Source organism: Liolophura sinensis, chromosome 6 (genome assembly GCF_032854445.1).
Source record: "Liolophura sinensis isolate JHLJ2023 chromosome 6, CUHK_Ljap_v2, whole genome shotgun sequence".
NCBI classification, from domain to species: domain Eukaryota; kingdom Metazoa; phylum Mollusca; class Polyplacophora; order Chitonida; family Chitonidae; genus Liolophura; species Liolophura sinensis.
In genome coordinates this window covers 35,841,558-35,862,938 of record NC_088300.1, presented here as the reverse complement: position 1 = coordinate 35,862,938, position 21,381 = coordinate 35,841,558, and the positions used below count along the sequence as shown (strand labels likewise).

Below are 21,381 nucleotides of genomic sequence, written 5' to 3'. Positions count from 1 at the left end.
GGAGGAAACGGGGCTTTATCGGCCAGAGCCCGGGGACAACCCACGATCATCCGCAGGTTTCTGCAGGACCTTCCCTCTCCTACGGCCGGAGAGAAAGTCAGCATGAGCTGGACTTGAACTCACAGCGACCGCATTGGTGACAGGCTCCTGGGCCTTTACGCTGCGCTGGCGCGATAACCAATGGAGTCACGGAGGCCCCTCGAACTTCTAGGCTATGAATAGAGTACAGATATATGTTTGCGGGTTTCACTTTTCCAGAGCATAGTTTCTTTTTCTGTTGACGACACGACACTTTTACCAGAATCATAAACCTAAAGGAGTTTAGTTATCTTGCACACTAACTCTCTTCAACACTGTCACGAAAATCGTTGATACATGCTCCAGTTTTCGTAACAAAGATGTATCCCAATTATAAGTTACTTCACTTTCGAATCCTTTCTGCGTTAATTTTTTGCGTGGAAAGTATTGTATCGCTTCAAGTCTGTATGTATCACCGCGTTATAGCAATGTTTCACACAGCCCACCTATTAACCGCCAACAAATCAGTTAAAATGAACCAGTGAATATAATTAAAGACGTGCAGCAGAGAGAGTAAAGACAGGCAAGCGACGACAGTGTGATAGTTGACAAATGGTCACACCTAACTGGTCATCAGTTCATTCATCTGTCAATCTGCCAATCTACAGCTTAGTCGATCTGTGCCCGATTACTGGTCAATAAAAATAATCAATCAATAGATCTAACAATCAATCAATAAATTCCCAAACTATTTAATCAATCTATACAAACTAATCAACATGAAGGTCAGAGAGCTTTTCACAATATATACATATATATATATATATATATATATATATATATATATATATATATATATATATATATATATATATATTGAAAATATAATTATATTGACTTATTCTCAGTTGATAGGCCTATGGACATTAGCAGATATATATACAGGTTTAGATGCTTCTCGAATGTATATGTCTGGGTATATGTATATATCTATAGACGAAGTGGGCCCATTGTCCCACCATGTATTAGACTGTCAGCTCTTTTTGACGGGATGTCCCTGGCATCTATTCGGAAACGTTTGGAATTCTATACGAGTATTATAGTCCCGGGTAAACATGCACGAAGACTGTACGTACGCTGGGACTAACATATTAGTCACACAGGCCTATATACGATAGTCTACGAAGTGTAGATGATCTATTTGAAAACCATATATCACCATATATATGCAAGGTCTATAAGCCGCGACATCTTCGGTAAATTATTTTCTTCTTAAATAGGTATAGTGCGGGTGTTAACGACGACACATCCGGTTACATGTAGATGCATGACAAGTATGCTGCCATTCATAAAACCTGTTCGGATATCATGACATAACCAATCCAACCATGCGAAGAGAAGGGAGCCCTCTTTTATAGTGCAAGGCAGGCATCTAGGCTTTCCGCACTGATCTTTAGCTTTTTTTTCCTCAGTGGCTGCTCAAATAATCGTATTTGTATTTAACAGGTGGCATGTTTCTCCTGTAGACGTTTTGATTGGCTGAGGACATGGACTGATTCGCGTAGACGCAAACAAAGGCTGCGAATTTCAAAGGTGTGCTCCGCTTATAAACATATAATTTTCTGACTGAAGTTCCCTCGTCGTTGACGACGAAAAAAAACACATTGTCAAATGTTCACAGCTACAACCTTGTCCTTTTTCAGTCGCGGCACGCTTTCTCTTGATGTTGTTTATCCTGGTTTTTTTTTTTATTTTTCTGCAGCCCAACCTCTCTCTTTTTTTCATTACACACGTCTGCAATACTCGTGTGTTGACGACACTCTGCGGGAATCACCTACAGCTCGTTGTTGTTGTTTCCCTCCCCGTTATATTACTGCTCTCGTGACCTCAAGTCTCCGCGCTCACGTGATCAGATTACTTGCTGTGGGAAACTGTGTAGCCCCAGTGAGTATAGCAGACGTCAAAGAGTTCCCATCCTCACACGAACGCCTGAATCGGGGACCTCAAAAGAGGCGGCTGTATAGTATGTAAGTGAAAGAAGTGCGGCCATGAAATATTTCCCAGCTCCTCTCGGACTTGTGTCGTTTGGATTACTGGCTTTCTGTTGGATCGGGACAGCTTACAGCGGAGGCGTGCGACCCGAGCTGAGAAAAGTTTCAAGTCGGTCGGCACGAGCATTTACCTCGAACATCAATCAAGCCGCGCAGGTGAACGACACTCAGCCGGGGGAACTCGTCGCGGATAAGCCCCCGTCTTCAGCCGCTGACAGGTTGACCAAGGGACACTTACCTTTGTGTACTGTAGGTAAGTGAGAAAGGTGTCCCTTTTTCAGTGTCATGCTTTGTCCAGTTCTCTATTAGGTCCGCGTGCGCCGGATACCTGATTTATTAACGTATGCCTGTTTAATATGAATCTCCAACGTCAAACAACCCAGGAAGCTAACCGATAGATCAAAGCTTTCTTCTTTCACCCAGTCTTTATAACTAAGACGTTTTTACTTACCAGGTCGAAAAGTTTCGTTTTTAGGGCATGTTTGTATGCATGAGCCAAAATGAAATTATTGACACTGCTGGGTGAAATCGTGGCCTTGTCGTTATGAAGTTTTTTCGTCGTCCAGTATATATGCACCGAGTCACACTATAGCCCGCAATGTATTCACCATTCAGTGCGCAGTTAAGCCTCGCGGCGGTGGACAGCCTTAATTCTATAGGCCAAAGTTTCAGTGTGTACAGGACAGGCCGAGAACGCCTGTATAGAACTATCCCCTTCACAATGTCCTAAGCTCTTAACCACAGAGTGAACACTTGCAGATCAGAAGTCCCTGTCCCCGCCTAACACATGTAACAGGTAGCTCGTATGTGTCCGCTTGTAATTAGAACCTTATACATCGTTCTGGAATCTTCAGCGTATAAATCTCGAATTTTCGAATGTCTGGCTAATGCCTGACTTTTTAGACAGTTTTATCCCATAACTGGGTTGTCCAGCTGGTAAATCACGCCTCGTGCTCTCGGGGATTGCAGTGGAGTTTCTTATACCTGTAGCAGAGACATTTAAATAGCCCTGGGATGTTGAGAAGATGAATAGGAGGCAGTATATATTAGACGAGACAAGAAGACCACACAGACAAAGGTTTCTGGCTAAAATTGAATTTATTATTTTCTCCTTCGAAAACATGTTTTTCCTGAATATCCTTAAAATTCTTTGATCCCTGTATATAGAGATGATGGAGAAATAACGAGGTTTTATATGCAAAAGCTACACAGATTTTGCTTCCTGTATAACCTGTTAACCTGCAAGTCTGCAAGTGACAAAGTGGATTCAGGTAGTCCAAGTTTATATTGGGGGGGGGGGGGGGCGAGGCTGTATAGGAATCATTAAGGGTGGTATAAGTATCCACGTGCAACCGTTTGCAAGTCTGTATATTACACGTGTAAGAAAGGTCGTAAATAACTTACCAAAGCTCGGTGGTTTATACACGCTTGAGACTGACCGCCATCGTATAAGTGAAAAATTCTTGAGTGTAGCATTAAACAACATTCAATGATTCACTGCAACTTTTGCATTTGCAAATCGCCATACGAACATCTTGATTACTTGTATTGGACTTGGATATTATATCATTGTTAACGGTTGGAAATTAAGTAGGAATGATTATGCATTTTTAAAACATCACTGGGAACTATAATAAAAACGTCTTCCTGTCGTATGGTAAAAAACCAGGGAGCAGGTCAAATGTTAAATATCATATATCGTCCCTGTTATGTTACAAGTTGTTATACGGTTTTGAAGCATAAGTTGTTAAACTCCATCGGTTCCTGGATTATTAACATAGAACGTCATTTTCCAATGGACAAATGTGACGCGAATTTCAGAACTTGATTTTTAACAACTGGTCGGTAAACGAATTTAACTGTTCCGTTACTCTGGTTTACAATATAGTCGCATATAACGCATTAAGCACGAAAACACGCAATTGACGTGCAAGGGCTGACAGCTGAATGTGTCTAATAGAGCCCTCTCTGGATTTTCAGTAAATTAAAACAAGAGCAGCAAAATCAGTAAGTCCAGCGTATTCTCTATAAGTTCAACAGATTTTGCTTCGCTGATCTACCACATTTTAGAATGTCTGATTAGAATGCCTGATAGTTGCAATTTTTCTTTCTTAACTTATTAAATCTGTACGGTCAGAACATTCCCTGGATCTTTCCAGCATCATTTAAATAAGTTGACGGTTTTTCTTCCCTACTATTTTCATATGCACTTGATACACTTTCTTAGTTCTTTCGTGGTTTGTGTTGAAGATTGTTTTGGGTCCTACAATTATTTACACGTCCAATATGGTTGACAATAAGTGAACGAATGTCTGTTTCGACGCCAACATTTCAAAAACATCAATATAAATTTCGAAGAAGAAAAGCTCCGTTTGCGAGAAGACAGGGTTTGTTTTAATAATTTAATCTTTACAGGAATTTAAATTAAGTTGGTCAGTCGGCTTTTCACGGTTCTCTTACGGCAATATTTGATAAAACAATCCAGGTATATTAATAAATGTCATTTTATACAGCGGATATGATTACGATAATCAGTTTGGTGTCCAAGGCCATAGTTATAGCATCCGACAAGATATTACATGGGAAAATTTCCAGAACCCATGATCCCAACTACGCTGAAATAACACCAATTATTGACAACAAATGCTAAATATCATGTGTCGTCGCTGTTTTGTTTTCTGTCTCATGGGAGTGCTCGTCTGCATCATGCACTGGCTCATTCCTGACTGTTACACCAGACAGACACAGTCAACCAGAAAGATCGAGCTCAATTGTTACGTACATGCACGAAGAGAAGAGTATAACCGGTGTGCAAAATGTGTTATTTTATCACAAAGTATAGCAGTTGGATGTATACCACGAACAAAAGGATATAATTGAAAGACCTTTCCATGCTTATTATTTATTTATGCTATTATCAGTTCTAGATGAAAGGAATTTTACACTACTGTGTTATGAAAGCTGAAAACGTGCCTCTAGTGGATTGAGAGACACATGGCACCGGTTACGGCACACGATACTGGCTTCAACACGTGTCCAAATTTCACTGGTCATATGTGTGACTGCTTGTCAACTTCAGTAGTGTCGTCATTACTCTGCTTTTACTCTCCATGCACTTAGTATTTTTTATTTTAAAATTGTAAAATATTTATTTTTTGGTGGATGAAGGATTCAGAAATAAAGCAGCATACATAGTACGAGGCAATGAAGCACAGTCTGAGGCCGTAGCAACCTTTCTGTGCTACAAGTCTTACGGGCGTTTGCAATAATTTGTAATTTGTAATAATAACTACTTTGTAACTAGATAGATGTAAGTTATATCCCTTGGAGGGAAACCTTTTTATCTAACGTAAATGCTATATATTGAGAGAGAGTTGACAAAGCAGCTGTGTATTGGGTTTACACTATTTACTGCAGGGAGATGTTTTCCCCAATAACTTTAACCCTATGCCCTGCTGTGATGTATTATGTCTAACAGCTTTTTGCTATTTAACGATAATGTATCTCTTCCCCTCTCCTGTGTATCCCGGAAGTTGGCGTGAGGTCAACGAGAGGATAACGTCATGGTTAGGCTGAATTATTTAACCTCGAATCTATTTAGACCTGCAATCTGCATGACATTTGAGCGATTGACACGTTGAGTGAGATGATGGAACTGGGGTACAGACTGTGCGGACGGTTGACTACGATCATGACAGTCGGGCAGTCATCCTAAACGAGCTTACCGTCAATTGGCCCCATTTCTAAGTCCAAGCTTGGAAAAGGCGAAGCTCTGTTGCATAGGTACCTGTGTTATGCAATCATTTGATAACCGAAACGCCGGATAAATAAGCAGTTCAAGTCACAAAACAGTACAATGATTACATCATATGACCCTGTGGAAGCATCCACAGCTTAATCTCACCTTAAAGTATATATACAACTAGCCGAATGTTATGTATATTCATGCATTGATAATTATGTAGCTTTGCTGTCGTTTGTCGACATTTTTTTCTTGAGGTTGAACCTTATGCCACAATTTCAGATTCTATTGTGTTACAGCCAGAGTTATGTGTTGATATTCCTTGCAGAGCATAGCTAAACATTTCAATGTAAGATTGTAATAGTCTCTTGATTTGTCTGGCATAATTTGTTTTGCTGACTTAAGTTTTGATTCTTTTAAGAAAATCGGAATTGATAACCTACATATATCCTGCCACCGTAAAGACGAACAGTCCTGTCTGGCAACAGTGCACAAATGCAGAAACCAAAAATGGTTCATGCACACTTCTCTTGAATCCTCCACTCTCAGTCGACATCAGTAAGAACTGCATGGATATCCCTTCTCTTCCGCCTGATTTCTTCAGTCTGTGATCATTCTTTACTTAGTTTCTCTGTTGTGTAATTGAGCGTGGGTTTGGAAGTCGATTTGGGGTATCATTGACAAGCAATGCCCGTCTGCTGACACTGGTAGTGAATCATCCGATATGGTGCTTAGGTTACAATTAGTGCGCGTGTAACCACAGTCTTGGTGAAGAGTTCCCTCCATTCATGGTGATGTTAACAATGAATGTTTCCATCCGTTGCCTGTATTGTTGATCTGGCCAATAAAGTATATTATATCACCGAGACGTAATAATATACATATATACCGAGCAGGCAATCGGAAAACAACAGCCGTATCTGCTACTGCTAACAGGGATTCATTACACTTGCTCGCCTTATAGTGCCTTAGACCTGTATGTCTTATAAAGCTACGAAAGAGCAAATTGAGTAAATTGCAGTTAAATCCATATATATGCGTACTGAGCTTTGTCTATTGGACAAACATTGGAAATAGTCTTACCAATGTTGAGTTTGTGATTTGATTTTATTTTTCAATATTTTGTCTTCGTGGAGAATACTGGCGGTTTCCCTCTTGTGTGTACCAGTAACAATACCTATTATAGTACAGTGAATGCTTAATTATTTCAAGACAGAAGTTACAATACGATGTTATTGGGGAACTCGTAGAGCTCCTTCTCACCTATATCAAGACGGTCCAAAGCTCTGAACTATTTTGCGCCTTTATTTATTACGTCAGAATTATCGGTGTATGTGTGCTCATTAAAACACACATGAACTGCACAAGCACTATAGCGTCATAGAAGAAAATGATGTGTCCTAGTGCGATTTGGACTTTGTGTGAGGCTCGTTCTCAAGTCTCCCATATTGCATAAGAGATCGAGTAGCCATCGTTACAGTACTTAGGACCTTTAGTTAGAACTTAGAAGTTCAACTTGTAACTTGTTACTTCAAATTGTAATTGGTAAACTAATTCAAATTCGAGGTCTCTATTGACGTCAAGAAATCCTTAAGTTACGTCTTCTGTCAATCACTCACGTCGATTGTAAAGACACTGGTGCGTTTGTTGTGTTCCTTGGAGCAAATTCTCCCAAAATAGGGCCGTAGATCTAACAGTGGTCACACCTGGCTGTAGCTGGTTAACCTTGCATCATTCTACGCCGATTTGTCAACTGGTCTCGATTTGCATGCCTCGTTTACTTCTTGGAACAAGTCATTTTACATCGAAAAATAGAGTGCAGAACGAATTACACCAGAACTGACAACTTTGGGTTTTTTAGCGGATTGCACACCTGTAACTGGTTCATGAAAAGCAGGCATGCGATAATCTTAATTTCCACAGGTCAGACAAAGTAGCTTTTAAAAAACGGTCTAAAAGCGTAAAAAGACAATATTTTTGACATATTTTTGTAACATTCAACTCAGTTCTTTACTTCTTGCGTGGTGACGGCATACCAGACATACTACGTGCAGTTGTGCTTTGAAAGTATAAAGATGGTGGGTTCATTTAAAAGATTACATGTACTTAACACGTAACGCTTAATAAAGTGAGCTAGTCGTTTTAGTTTTCCCAAATAACCGCTCTTAAATAATATCTTTGATCGATGTAAATACTTATTCCGAACGTAGAAATACCGGGGGATATTTTCACATCTTTGTTTATCAAAAATTGGAAAAAAAATACTGAATTAAAAATGTGATGATTTTCGTAGCCCATGCAAAGCAGTTTTACATTTCTCACTACTCGGGAAGGACCAAATTTCGAACAGCTGAAACGTGGAAAGAAGATCTCTTCTGACTTACTCGTCAGATCCGACTTGCCTACATGTACCACAGGTCAACGGAAAGTAGGATGTTCAAAGTCCTATTATTAACTGAACGACCCATTTCCTATATACTCACTGATAACATTTACAATGTAAAAACAATACACGTTTAAAATAATGTTAGTTACATGAAGAAACAAAATATTCACTGGTTTTCAATAATGTCAGCATTAACTGAGAATGAGGTTCCAATCTTCAAGCCCTGAAACCCTAATGGAATGTAGTATATTTGTCCTATACTTCAATGTATATCCGACAGTGCCTGAAGTAAATTGTCTGTACTTCGCTCGGTACCTGATATACCTCCGGATTTAAAGCCACAGCTTTACCAGCTAGGCTTGGATGTGAACTCGTGTCCTCTTATGTCAGCTATTGTACCGTATATGTTGATACGTAGAAATGATTTAGCACTAAGAGGGCTTATAAAAATTAAGCGCATTTTATTGCTCCACGTAGAGTAGTGTCAAGTACATGAACTGTTAACTTACATAATAAGTTCCCCTGCAACGGTTGTTAGGTTAGGCAAGGGCTTCGCATTCAGGTCAGTGTTGTTAAAACCCCTTTAGCTTCGCAAGCAGTTCAATCCGAACTAAACCCCTTCAAGCCTAGAACGTATGAAGGTAACGGTGAGGCAAGTGCAATGCATTCATCGCGAAACTCATACCTGATTATGGATATATATCACGTACATAATTTCATGGATATTCTCACCAACTTCTCTCGCTGCTGTACGAATTGTTGTACAGAATGGTGATTAATTTGTGAAGTCCTGTGAATTTGTTTTTTCATTTTATTGATTACTCCATCTTAGTATAGGCGGGTGAAAAGTTGGCGGCAAGAAATAATAGGTGATTTAGTATTTTGTTTTGATAATTTTATTATTTTATATTGGCTCATTGTCTATTTACTTTCACGTGCATGTTTCATGAATATCAGCTTTATTTTAGACCCATATGCGCAGTCATTATGGACTGACCACTTTGATTTGTATTTTCTTACTTTATTTATAACTTTAATTGTTGTATATTAATTGTGCCTCTCCGAATCACACCGCAGTGGGTCTTCTTATTTATTTTCATGTTGAAAAATTATTTCACTTAACAGCAAACTAAAATTTTCGTAAATTCCTTTAAAATAGTAAAACTACATGTATTTGTAAAATCGTAAACAATCAAGACATTTTTTCTCATTTTAGAGAGTGACATCAGACCTTCAAAAAATAAGCTTACATCTTGTTACAATTGCTGTTGTGAGACAACCTGCGAGGTCTTCACTAGCTGAAAGTTAAGTTTATGAAATCTACAATACAGCTTCATAATAGTGTGTCTTAAATTACGTTTTAGTAAATTAAGGAAACTTCCTTTTGTTGATGAAGCAGCTGCTGTGTACAAAGCCACCCATGCTTGCTGGCTTCTAGAAACACTTGAGTACAAACTGAGGAAGTGGTTTATATTCAGCCGTGTTTATATGACCCATTTTTCGCGCATGACAACTATGAAATAGCAGGTCTGACGCAACTATCCGGAGGCTAGCGAATTACATTCATTCACACGTGTTTTACCTTTGGGCAGTGGCTTGAAATGCAGACAAGTTGTTCCCTTTTCTCTACAGCCGGAAAGGATATCATCAAGGTCAAACATGCCTATGACGACTGACACAGTTCTGGCATATATGTGCGCTGGTGAACACTTTGACTCATCTTTGGCTACTTCTGGATCACACGTAATCGTGTTAAATTAATCGTGTGATGGTTTTGGACGGTAGATCAGTGAATGCTTTCCTGGGAGTACTTACTGGGATTTTAGATAAAAGACACTGTGAGCACTCGCTGACGACCATTGTTTTGCTTTTAGCGTATACAAGTTTCTCCACCCAAGCCCTATACTTTGAGGAAATGTCAGACTTATTTCACGTCGTTTTTATGTGATGCAGTGCGCCTAATATTGCTCGCTGGAAGGCAGATGAGTCTGCTTGAAATTCACCTCCTGTATTTGGCCTTGTTTTGATGAAAATAATCGGTGTTTGCGATGATCTGGGTTGCTACTTGCGTTGTATATGAGGCATCAGCACATTTAGTCTCGTGTTCATAGAAGCAAAATCCTTGGTTTCGGTACATCGCTTATCAGACGTCAATACTAGGTGAAATGTCAAAGATTACAAACGCAAAAGGATACTTCCACCATTAAATTACCAAAGACTAGTTCCCTTTCATAGAATTGGCGTGGAATTGAGACACATATCACATCAAACGCTTTGTCACCTTAACAAGGAACCATACTTCAGATTCTTCAGAATTCAACGCATAAATTGTTTATTTATTTCTTTATTTGATTGGTGTTTGACGCCATACTCAAGAATATTTCACTTATACGACGACGGCCAGCATTATGGTGGGAGGAAACCGAACATAGCCCAGGGGTAACCCAAAACCACATAAATTGTTTAAGCATTAAAACAAATGTCATGTACGCAATAACAGTACATGGGTTTCATATTTTAACTGAAAGTCTCTTAGTCTGAGTGTGGATGTCCTCATTTTATATCGAAGATCATATTATTTCCTGGACCAAACACGGCGTATAACCCAAATCAAATAAATAAAATAAAATAAAATAATTCCCGGATAAAAAAAACATCGACATGAAATATTACCGACTTGGCGTTAAGCCATAGATATATGTATTCATTCATAATGACCAGGGAGTATTTAGGCGCTGCTGTTTTAGAAAGAAACAGTCCAGTGGCGACAAATACCTCCAAGTTGTACCATACTCAGTGATTGAGTGCATTCGGTGACTTTTATATGGGTATTTAGCCGATGCCTCTTTTTGCAGAAGAGCATTTGGGATCCGTGCATCTTGGACTAAATTCACAAGCTTCAAACGAGAAAATGAAAAGGAAGTTACAATTTGCAAGCGCAGGGCACTAACGATAAACTGGCACGATGTTGACATTCAGTGAGACTCGGAGCAAGCTGTACGTTGCTCTTATTCAGTGCAACTGGCAATACAGTGGACTGATAATAAGAGGGTGACAATTGAAAGTATTAGCATGCGGGGAATCAGACTTGCGCAAAGTCAGTGCTTTTGATGGACGACAAAAAAAGGCCTTAATAAGATGGTGTACACTTCGTAAACAGTGAGCTAAAAAGCTCTAGCAGCTGTCAAGACATCCTGTCTCCGTAGATAAATCAAAGATGACTGCTCCTGACGTGCATACTCCAATCAGAGCATGGCCGCTTCCAGAATATAGTTTCTCTTACACTGATATGACCCCTGACCCCGCTCATCAATCATCCAATACGACACACCTAACCTATTACATATGAAGTCTCGTCACCTCTCGGATGGCATCACGTTGTATTGCTCCTCAAAAAAATGTCCGTCGGTTTGACTCTCATATGACAACCTCAGCTGGATTGCTTACGTAAAATACTCTGGAAGTGAAAGTGGGGCATATTTTAATTGCTTTGTCTGCACGGCAATGAAATACCTCAAATTCCTTTGCTAAACTTGCAAAGTGAAAAGTTAGATCACGTAAAAGATGAGAGTAGGGAGGTTTGTTTCATCGATCAGTGGATATGTAAACCTGGTAAAGATTAAACAAGAAATATCCGATGTCATGCAGCATACGATCAAGAACAAGAAGAGCACTGTCTTAAACGACCACAACACTTTTCTTCTACAGAGCTGTTCGTGGCAACGAATGAAAGAGGTCAAATGATTAACATAATGACATTTTGGCTTATAGAATACAGGTAAACAACTTCTCTTCGTCATTCAATAATCCGTCTAGTGAATGAATATACAAACGAGTGATGAATGGAGAAAGCATGACCAACGACACCGCATTCAGTACATTATCTCATACTGACAAGCAACCATTGGATAACGTTTCAGTGAAATTATTCTTGAGCTCCTCAACTGGACATGACTTTGAAAGGCTGTGGCGTTTTGAACAAATGACTTAAAGGGCACGGGCTGACCCATTTTAATATGCACGTTTTTTGGGCACTAAAATTGGATGTAGAATGACGTTCTCACTTTGAAGATTTTCAAAAAGGGCAAAGGTATGATATCTGCATATCAAGTCATCATATACCCGCCTTTGGTATATTCAACCAGCCGCTTGGCTTTAGATGTTCACAGACTGCGTTACGTCACGTTCATCTTATTATGTCGATGTGTCACACAGGCGTTACGCCTGAAGAAATCTGCGCCTGGTTAGCAAACGGGGGCGCACAGGTGTGGACGCCATGTTTGTTTGCCCTAGGGTATAGGTGTCCGTTCGGCCGTGACTGAGAGGTGTATGCAGATGAGGGTTGTTTACGAGTCTCAGGTCAGTCTGAGCACCCGACCTGCGGTAATATTGACAGGTCGAGGATTGACAGCATCTGTCTGGCTCCTTTTACAAACCAACTGACCCCGAAACTCTTGTACTATGGCTCTTTGTCGCCGGTTCATTGTTAACTCCTGATTACTTCAGGGACCTGTGAATGGCAATCGACTGCACACGGCGATAGGACGATTTTTGAGGGGCATTATTTGTCATTCTCAAACAGGCCGAGGATCAGATCGCTCTTGTTATCTTAGCTGATGACGTCCTACTCTGTCGGTAAAAAGTTTCCCTCTTTTCCTGACCCCCCAAATCTCCTAACAGACACGCTTTGAGCAAAGATAATCAAAATCTTCAGGCAAAACCTCGAAGTCACCGGAATCGAAATGGAAACAAGGCTTTTCAAAAACTTTATACCTGAGGATATGACGTGACGTCACGGTGAATGCCCAACTGAAATACTCAATAGCTATAGCATGGGTAAAACACAATCTGCATGCCAATGTGATTGTGGCCAGAATTTGGCTTTTTGCTCCTCTTCTTTCTACAAAGGTCTCTAAAGGTTGGTTACGCTTGGCAGGAAAAGGCTTAATGGGCAAGGTGGGAAGTTTTTACATTTTTTTTTTCATTATGGCACTGCATGTACAAGTAAACAAAGACTGTTGTTTGCGGGTAAAAACTCGAGTATTTCACAAACAGAGGCATTTTATTTTCTTTTTTTAATAATTCGGTGTAATTAGTGATTGTAAGTTGCCGATGGCCTCCAACAGGATGGCCTCCAATCCTTTAGACCAATACGTTACACCTGAGAAAGTTCGGCAGAAACTAATAGCAATAAATTGGTTGTTTCTTCTGTCATCTGTCCGGTTTCCTTCACCTTTAAGACTGTCCCTCCAGTAAGTGGCCGCAGAATTCTTGAGTACGTAGAGCGCCAACAGGGGCTTCATTCTGACAGATACACAAGGGAATCTTTATAATGATACTGTATTTGGAACATGCACCGTTAGGCTGAACGTAACCTATCCCTGAGTTAACAATGCGTCGATGGTGGCCACAAGTTATGGCGGTCACGTGCAAGTCTTTTCTGTAGGGTCGTGGCAAGGGTAACGAAATTAGCTCAAATAAACGTTTGTGTTTTTCTACGGTCGTGTCAAAACTACATCGCGTCGTTCATAGCACCTAGTGACATGAATGCTGATCCTGTGCTGTGATGACATACTGTCATTGCAATCATGAGCAAACTGAATGAAACTCCTACTCCTCATAGCTAATAATACCAGGACGTACATATAGCGATGCTTGTCATAATCGCATCATATCTTCATCAATCCAAAAGTTATGTGTGTGTGCATATACTTATTATAGTAAATACATGTACCTACTGATACTAATGGGGCTGCCATTTAAACCAATATATATATATATATATTGGTTTAATGGCAGCCCCATTCAACCAATTTGTGCCATAGTAAATACACACACACACACACATATATATATATATGTGTATATATATATATATATATATATTATATATATATATTATATATATATATATATATATATATATATATATGTATATATATGTATATATATATATATATATATATATTGGTTTAATGGCAGCCCCATACAACCAATTTGTGCCATAGATCAGCCATTAGTATCAGTAGGTACATGTATTTACTATAATAAGTATAACCAATTATATATATATATATATATATATATAACATAACTCTTGAGGAGGGATATTCACAGAGGACACGGAGTCACCAGATGTATATATGTATCGATAAGAGTAATATCTAAAGTTTAAAAAAAAATGTCACTTTTTATATTTGTGATGTAGAATTTTTTTGATTGGTGTTTTACGCCGTACTCAAGAATATTTTCGCTTATACGACGGCGGCCAGCATTTGGGTGGGAGGAAACCGGACAGAGCCCAGGAAAACCCCACGACCATCCGCAGGTTGCTGATAGACCTTCCCACTTACGGCCAGAGAGGAAGCCAGCATGACTTGAACTCACAGCGACCGCATTGGTGAGAGGTTCCTGGGTCATTACGCTGTGCTAGCGCGCTAATCACGGAGGCCCCGTGATGTAGAATGACCGAGATATTGCACTTCAAAGTCAACAAAAACGTTCACGTACGGAAAGTCGAATGGGCCGCCATGCTCTCAGTTTTAACCAATGAAGGAAGAGATATTTCTACCAGCCGAGCAGGCATCTGTTCCGCTGTGACGTCACCTGTTCCTAGATCACCATTTTGCCATGTAAAAGTAGTGTAAAATCGGCTATTTTCCCTCTACAGCGAGACAATTCTGATATACTTCAAATTCGTTTTCAACGAAAAAGTGATAGTGGAATACGTCCGGCGTAATTCCGCAACGTCTCCGCCAGGAGACCACAGTGCGTGGTCTTTTGTTGTAGTAATAAGGGGGACCGCACTTCGCACGACAAAAGAGCACCTGTATGTCGCCTCTAATATTGAAGAGCTTTGGGTACGGATGACGCGACATCGTGTTTCCAGTCTCTCTGAAATGGTGTATCTCATGACCTTGTAAGAATTTCATATCAAAAAGTGATTTATAGATTTACCAAGCACATTTACCAAAATGCCTATGCCCATTTAGGTCTGTATAGAACAATCCTCTAAAATTATTGTCACAATTTTTGTTGTCTTTTCTTTTAAGTACGACGTAAAAACCCAAGTGCACATACAGAAATAGTGGTCTGCCGAGAGAATCTTTCAGAAAGTCTACTTGTGCACTGTGTGAGCCCATCACTCTTTATCGCTCTTTATATACCTGTGGTCACCTGTTTTAAAAATATTAAGCCATGCATAGTAGTTATCTGTAGATCTATCAAACGATACGTTGGATCTCTTGTACCAGTAAATGGCCCACTGGAACTAAACTGCGATAAGCGTATCTCGCCGTCGGGTTGTATACTGTTGAATTGAAATGATATGGTATCACCATACATGCAGAAGATATGGTATCACCACTCAGACTGCTGTGGTGTCGAACATTTTAAGTTATGTTAAACACTTCCCACAACACATCGGTCATTCTATATGGGATGACTGTGAAGAAAGGGTTTGAAACTCGACTCTGTTTACTGTTCTCTTGAGGAGGTTAACTACTATATACTTCAGCTTCTAACTCAGTTAATATTGCCGAGTTCTGAGTTCTTTCTGACGCCATTGAAAGTTCATGACTGCTTAATATCTGTTATAAGTAACGAGGTTTTTTGTTTTTAGTTGGGACGACCGGTTGTGCTTGATGGAATGCCCCTCCGAGGGTTGTAAATCAATATCGGATTTAGATTCTAACATTTGATTACTTATGTTGAGACATGGAAAGTGACTGAGAAGAGAGTTACATAAACTATATATATTACTATATTATAATATGCCAGATGGTATATAGAAAACATACATGCCCTATTTTAAATGTTAAATGTGATGAAAATTTTGGCCGCTTGAAAATAATTTAAATTGTGATGAAATCTTAACCGCAATATATAGGACTTTGTTGGTCGGGTCGAGCGTCTGGACCACCTGTTTGTTACACACCAATGCTACTCTATAAGTGCGTAAAGTGTCAGAAATTATATGGTTCGACGTTTCTTTTTTGCGTAGTGTATGAAACAGCGATAAAGATCTCTGCCCACAACACGGAGTCCTGTGCATTACAGGTGCCTGCATTCTGACCACGTATAAGGGTCAGCACTGCTTTCATCACATAGGTAAATTGACACAAGTTCTGTTAATTCTGTGTTTTGTCTGTCAACACAAATGACCCGGATAAAGGATTTGTAACACTGGTACCAATTGTCCTTACTCCCCAACACATACATGACAGTGTATATAAACGTGTATTTGAATATATTTGCATATTTACGAGAGGGAGCTGTCCGGCATGGTGCATCAGTGAACGTCTTGATACCATGTGCTCCTTGGTCATTGGCCATTATTGCTTTGGTCATTGGCTATTATTGCTTTGGTCGTTGGCCATTGTTGTGGGTCTGGTTTGTTGGTTGCACTTGTCTCACCAGGAGCTATTGGCTTGTGCGGTGTGACGTTTTACATGTATACTCAACAAAGTACTTAGCTTACAAATCTATACTGATGGGGAAGCACATTTCCCGAAATGCAACAGACCCTGTAGCAATTCTTTATCATATTCTATCAACTAATTACAAATTCTGTCTTCAATGAAATTAATTATCAGTGAAATTTCTGCAATTTTAGTAATCATGCAAATGTTTTAATTATAGGTTCAAAATGTGACTGAAAAACTACCGATGTCCATGTAAGCTTGTACAGAATGGGACCTGTAAAGTAGGCCACGGTGTACATATATAGTCAGTTCCTAACGTCAATGGGAAGATCTGCCAGCAACCTGCAGATGGTCGATGACATTTAATCCGGTTTATTTGCCCCAGCTAGCGACGTGCCATTAAGCCAGTTTCAGGTCTTGAGTCGGTTTATCTGTGTCGTAAGAACGGTAGCTGGATTAAATGCCCGGATACGTGGAGGTCAGGATGACGTCGCAATCCCTTAACCGGCTTACAACCAACTTGGTCTCATGGTCGTGTGAACGCACGCATTTTTACAGCTGGCTTCCATTAAAACTGGTTCAGATGTTTACCAGAATTAAATTTTGGCCATGTGAATTTTTGATCATTCAAATCTCTGCACTCGACGACGCGCATGGGTTCCACCATCCCACGAGGTACTGACATAGAAAATGATGCACATGAGCCAATCTTGTCATGCCTGTTATTGTTCATATAGAGTTAGCAGCCATTGTATATGTTATCGTTTTAAATATTATGACGTCTTTAAACACCTGCAGAGGAACACGTTTGAATGACGCTATATTACGGCTAACGAATGTTTTCAAAATCCCTCATTACCGTGTTTATCTTAGAGAACAAAAACCAAAAAAACGAAGAAAACGACAAAAAACACCCACTGCCCATAAGACCTTGTTCCATGTTCATGGTTGGCTTCATACATTTAATATCTATTCGCTTAAAAATATGTTTCGTCTTTCAAAATGTTTGAATAACATTATAGGCTGTATTTACAGGTGTTGCGTCTGTCTGCCTGTATTCCGTTATAGCCATTATAAGTGCTATTGCATTATGCCAACCATATCTTGTAAAACATGTCATGCAGGACTAGATGACAGTTAATGTCTGTCGGGGTCATAAGGGACTGTGGCATAATTTACATAAATTACTCACTTTAACTTCATTTTTTTGCTTTGTGAACTTAAGAGACTTTACTTCTCTAAAGGAGTGGGCGGAACAAATAAGATACGCACCTGGAGTGCGACAACATTACACACTACTTTAACCCTGCTACATAACCGGATGGTCGGATATATTTTACATCACCCGAGGCTTTTGGGGGTTCTAGCTTTATAACATCGGATTGATCTGTGTATTAATATATATTACTGGATACGTGTGTATAATACTGTATGTATGTATGCATACGTGTGTATGTTTAAATTTCTACATAACGTTCATCCGGTCGACTTTCGTATCCAAAATTAAACACAAACTTCATATGCAAATTTGACAACGAATACCTCAGATTTCTTAAACGGACATGCTCGGTTTTTACAAAAACTCAAAAAGATGTCAAAAAGGGCTTTGCGACAGTGATACAATTCATGACAAATCTTTCCAACGGGGAAATGGTATTACTATATAACAGTTACTATACTAAACGTGTTTAAATTAAGGCTAGATATAGTGTTTGTTTGTTTGTTTGTTTCTTCGTCATAAAATCAGATGTTAAAATATAGGTTAAATTACAGATAAAGAGGCGGGAATAAAGTCCAAAAGATTTATTTTAAAAGTTAGTGTATTAATAAATATATGCAAAATTCAAAACCCTGTAGTGATGTTTCCGTCATACTGAAAAGAAATTTTAAGTGTGTTACATGTTGCACAAACATGGACAATTAACACAACCCCGGCAATAAGGCTTGGTCTGGAAATGAGCTTTCAGGGTATAGCATTAGAAAAAGTATTCTAGCTGCATTTGGGAATAATCTAGGCGTCCATAGTATCGATGTGTAGAACTTGTAGTTTTGCGTGTCACTGACGAATGGCAGTTTTGGTGGTGAGTATAAGAGATTTTACAGATTGTCGAATATAGGTGACAGACTAGAAGTAGTAGCTCAGTCCCAGCGTTCGGCTAAGAATGTCTGTATTGCAACGCTTTCAGTCTTATGGGGCCGTTGGTCACCAAGGAGCTGTTTAAGCGATTTAATAGGCTGATGAGTGGTTTTACTTCTGGCCTTCCGATTCCTTCAGCCCACGAATGGCCGTTATCGTACAAGTAGATCGTACAAGTCTTGAATATGTCACGTTAAACAGCAAATAAAGCAGATTAATACGGCTCATTGGGCATAACGTTCGTTATCCCAGAAGCAAGTTTGTGATTGCTTCCCAGATCTTCCAATGGACTAGCAGTATAACCTGGAATACAGTTCTGCGCTCTACACCACCATGTATAATGATTTCATACATTGACGACTGTAGGTATGTCCCGTAAACATCCGGATACTTGACTTAACTCATGCTTGTCCTCAAGGCAATGATTTCCAGATGAAATACAGAAATGATTAGGTTTAGGCAAGCATTCGTATAGAACATCATCATGGCATGGTTTGGCTTAAAAAATCAGCAGCACAGTTGGGCCATCATGGTAGGATTGTCTTTGAAATCCGAAATACTCCTCTAGTTTTGTTCTTGTGTATCCGTAACCTTAATATCTGGACGCCTGTGGGGTGGTCACTCCGTTTAATTACAGTTCATCATTAGATGATGCATTACATGAAATATTAAGGAAGTTTCGTATAATTTCATGTCTTTGTTATTAAAGAGTAACGCAATGACTGAGCAAGATGATCAGGTCATTCTTGTCTAGGACTGTTGAATCCATGCTGCTGAGCAGGGATGTGGGACCGATTTCACAGAGACATTTCTGGCTTAAGTCAAAATTTAAAACCTCTTCAAAATGCTCAGTTTTTGGTTCTGAAAGATGAAATTTAGACACATTTGTCTTAAGATAACACTGATCAGGTGGACACAGTATTAATTTCTAAAGCCCAGTAAGTTCGTTTTTAGAAATTTGAAAGTTAGAAATGGCTTTGTGGAATCGGCCGGTGTTCAGGCGTTTATCCTGAACGCGAGTGAAAAACCTAACCGATGTAACAATCCCGATTCTTCGTGTTTCAATGCGTCTTAGCCCCAGAATCTGTATAGTTTGTTCTGTATGGAATATCACGCACTTACTGGCCGGGGCTAACCACCGTATACCACAATTCTGAAGATTGTTGAGTTAACTCCTTATGTAAGGCCCATACAGTACCACACTGTTGTCGTTGGTTTGCTTTTATACTGTATTGTGCATTGTCAACGTGAAAAGCCAACTTCTGAACCTGAACCTATATATTCTCCTTGGTTTTCACATTTGTGTATAAAAGCGTTTAGGTAACTGGTTACTTGACTCCATAATTCAGTCTGCGTAGGCGCAGCTTTCCTCAGTAATTTGACTCAACATCAGTAATAAATTTGCTGTCCGCAAAAAGATGCGAATTATTTTTAAGTACCTGTCGCCTGGGGGATGCCACGGCATATCCCATGTGTTGAACGTGTCAGTTGTCTGTGTTAAAGTTGAATAATTACCCATGCTGTTCTCTTGCTTTGTTCGGTGTTTCCGCTTCACTAAGAGGGGAACGTGATAAAAGAGAGAACGACAGTTTAGCGCACATTGAGAACATGGGGTGATCGTGTGGCGTGAGTCCACAACGAAACGAGCATAAACAGAACGTTGTGACGTCGTGGAGTTATGTATGGAAGCCCATTGGGGCCATCTGTGGTGGACTAAATCGTTGGCGCCACAGGCGGCATCCAAACGAATGAATGAAAATGTATTACACGCGGATGACTGAAAAGTAATATATAAAGCAATACATATACAACTCATTTATAACGTCGCAGCACAAGTGGTTCACAGTGGCAAAAGTCTTTTGCTCACATGTATCCATGTATCCTTCTTCAAAACATTTCTTAAATGTAAATTCTCTGTCAGAACAAATATATGTGAGTTAAAATCAAAATTGTTAATGATTTGTCGTTATAATAACCGTGTCACTTTGCCTCACCACACATCTTCCGTAAAGGCGATTAGTGTAATTATGACGAGGGGTTTTCTTCACACAAATGTCAAAGAATAAACAAAAATGCTGAGAATGCAAAAACAAAACATCTTCTGAAGTATTTAGTAACATGTATGTTTTGTTCTACTCTTAATATTGGGATTTTAGGCTGTGTATCGTTGTGAGGGTGAGGTGATCCAATTGTAATAGGAGGCCCGCCTCGACAATTTATAGCTATACAAGTCTGTCTGGATTCGTTTCTAGTATCACGGTAACCCGACCCCTTGCCTCAGTGAACGATTTGTTCTGACCGTCTATACGCCGTCCATACGCCGCCTTGGTATTTGTCTCAGGGGACGTCATGTGTTACGCCATGTGTTTTTGCGTGACGTAACATCAAAAAGGAAATGACTACAAAATATTTCCGTGTACGACTCTCCAAGGTGTGTTAAATGGACATTGATAGTGTAAGCTGGTAAAAATCTAGAACAGTAATCCAGATTATCCAAACTCTTATAATTTAAGCCTCTTTTGAACAAAACGCATGTATTCTTAAGACTAGAGTAACTGTTTACTGTATCGTATTGGGGTTCTCTTTTAGCCCCTTTTAGAATCGTTGTGAAGATCTTTTTTCTT

The 21,381-nt window shown here is 39.5% G+C and overlaps 1 protein-coding gene across 3 annotated transcripts in view; it reads left to right on the top strand.

The window, feature by feature from the left end:
* The first annotated feature begins 1,538 nt into the window (after positions 1 to 1,538).
* LOC135466410 (uncharacterized) overlaps positions 1,539 to 21,381 on the top strand; it is a 53,921-nt gene continuing 34,078 nt past the window's right edge. For 2 of the 3 annotated variants that reach the window (XM_064743861.1, XM_064743863.1), the window contains exon 1: positions 1,666 to 2,322. In XM_064743861.1, the coding sequence (XP_064599931.1) occupies positions 2,067 to 2,322 (256 nt within the window). In that variant the 5' untranslated portion in view covers positions 1,666 to 2,066. Of the gene's footprint in view, positions 1,612 to 1,665; positions 2,323 to 21,381 lie in introns of those variants that run through there. The other variant, XM_064743862.1, reaches the window with a different exon arrangement.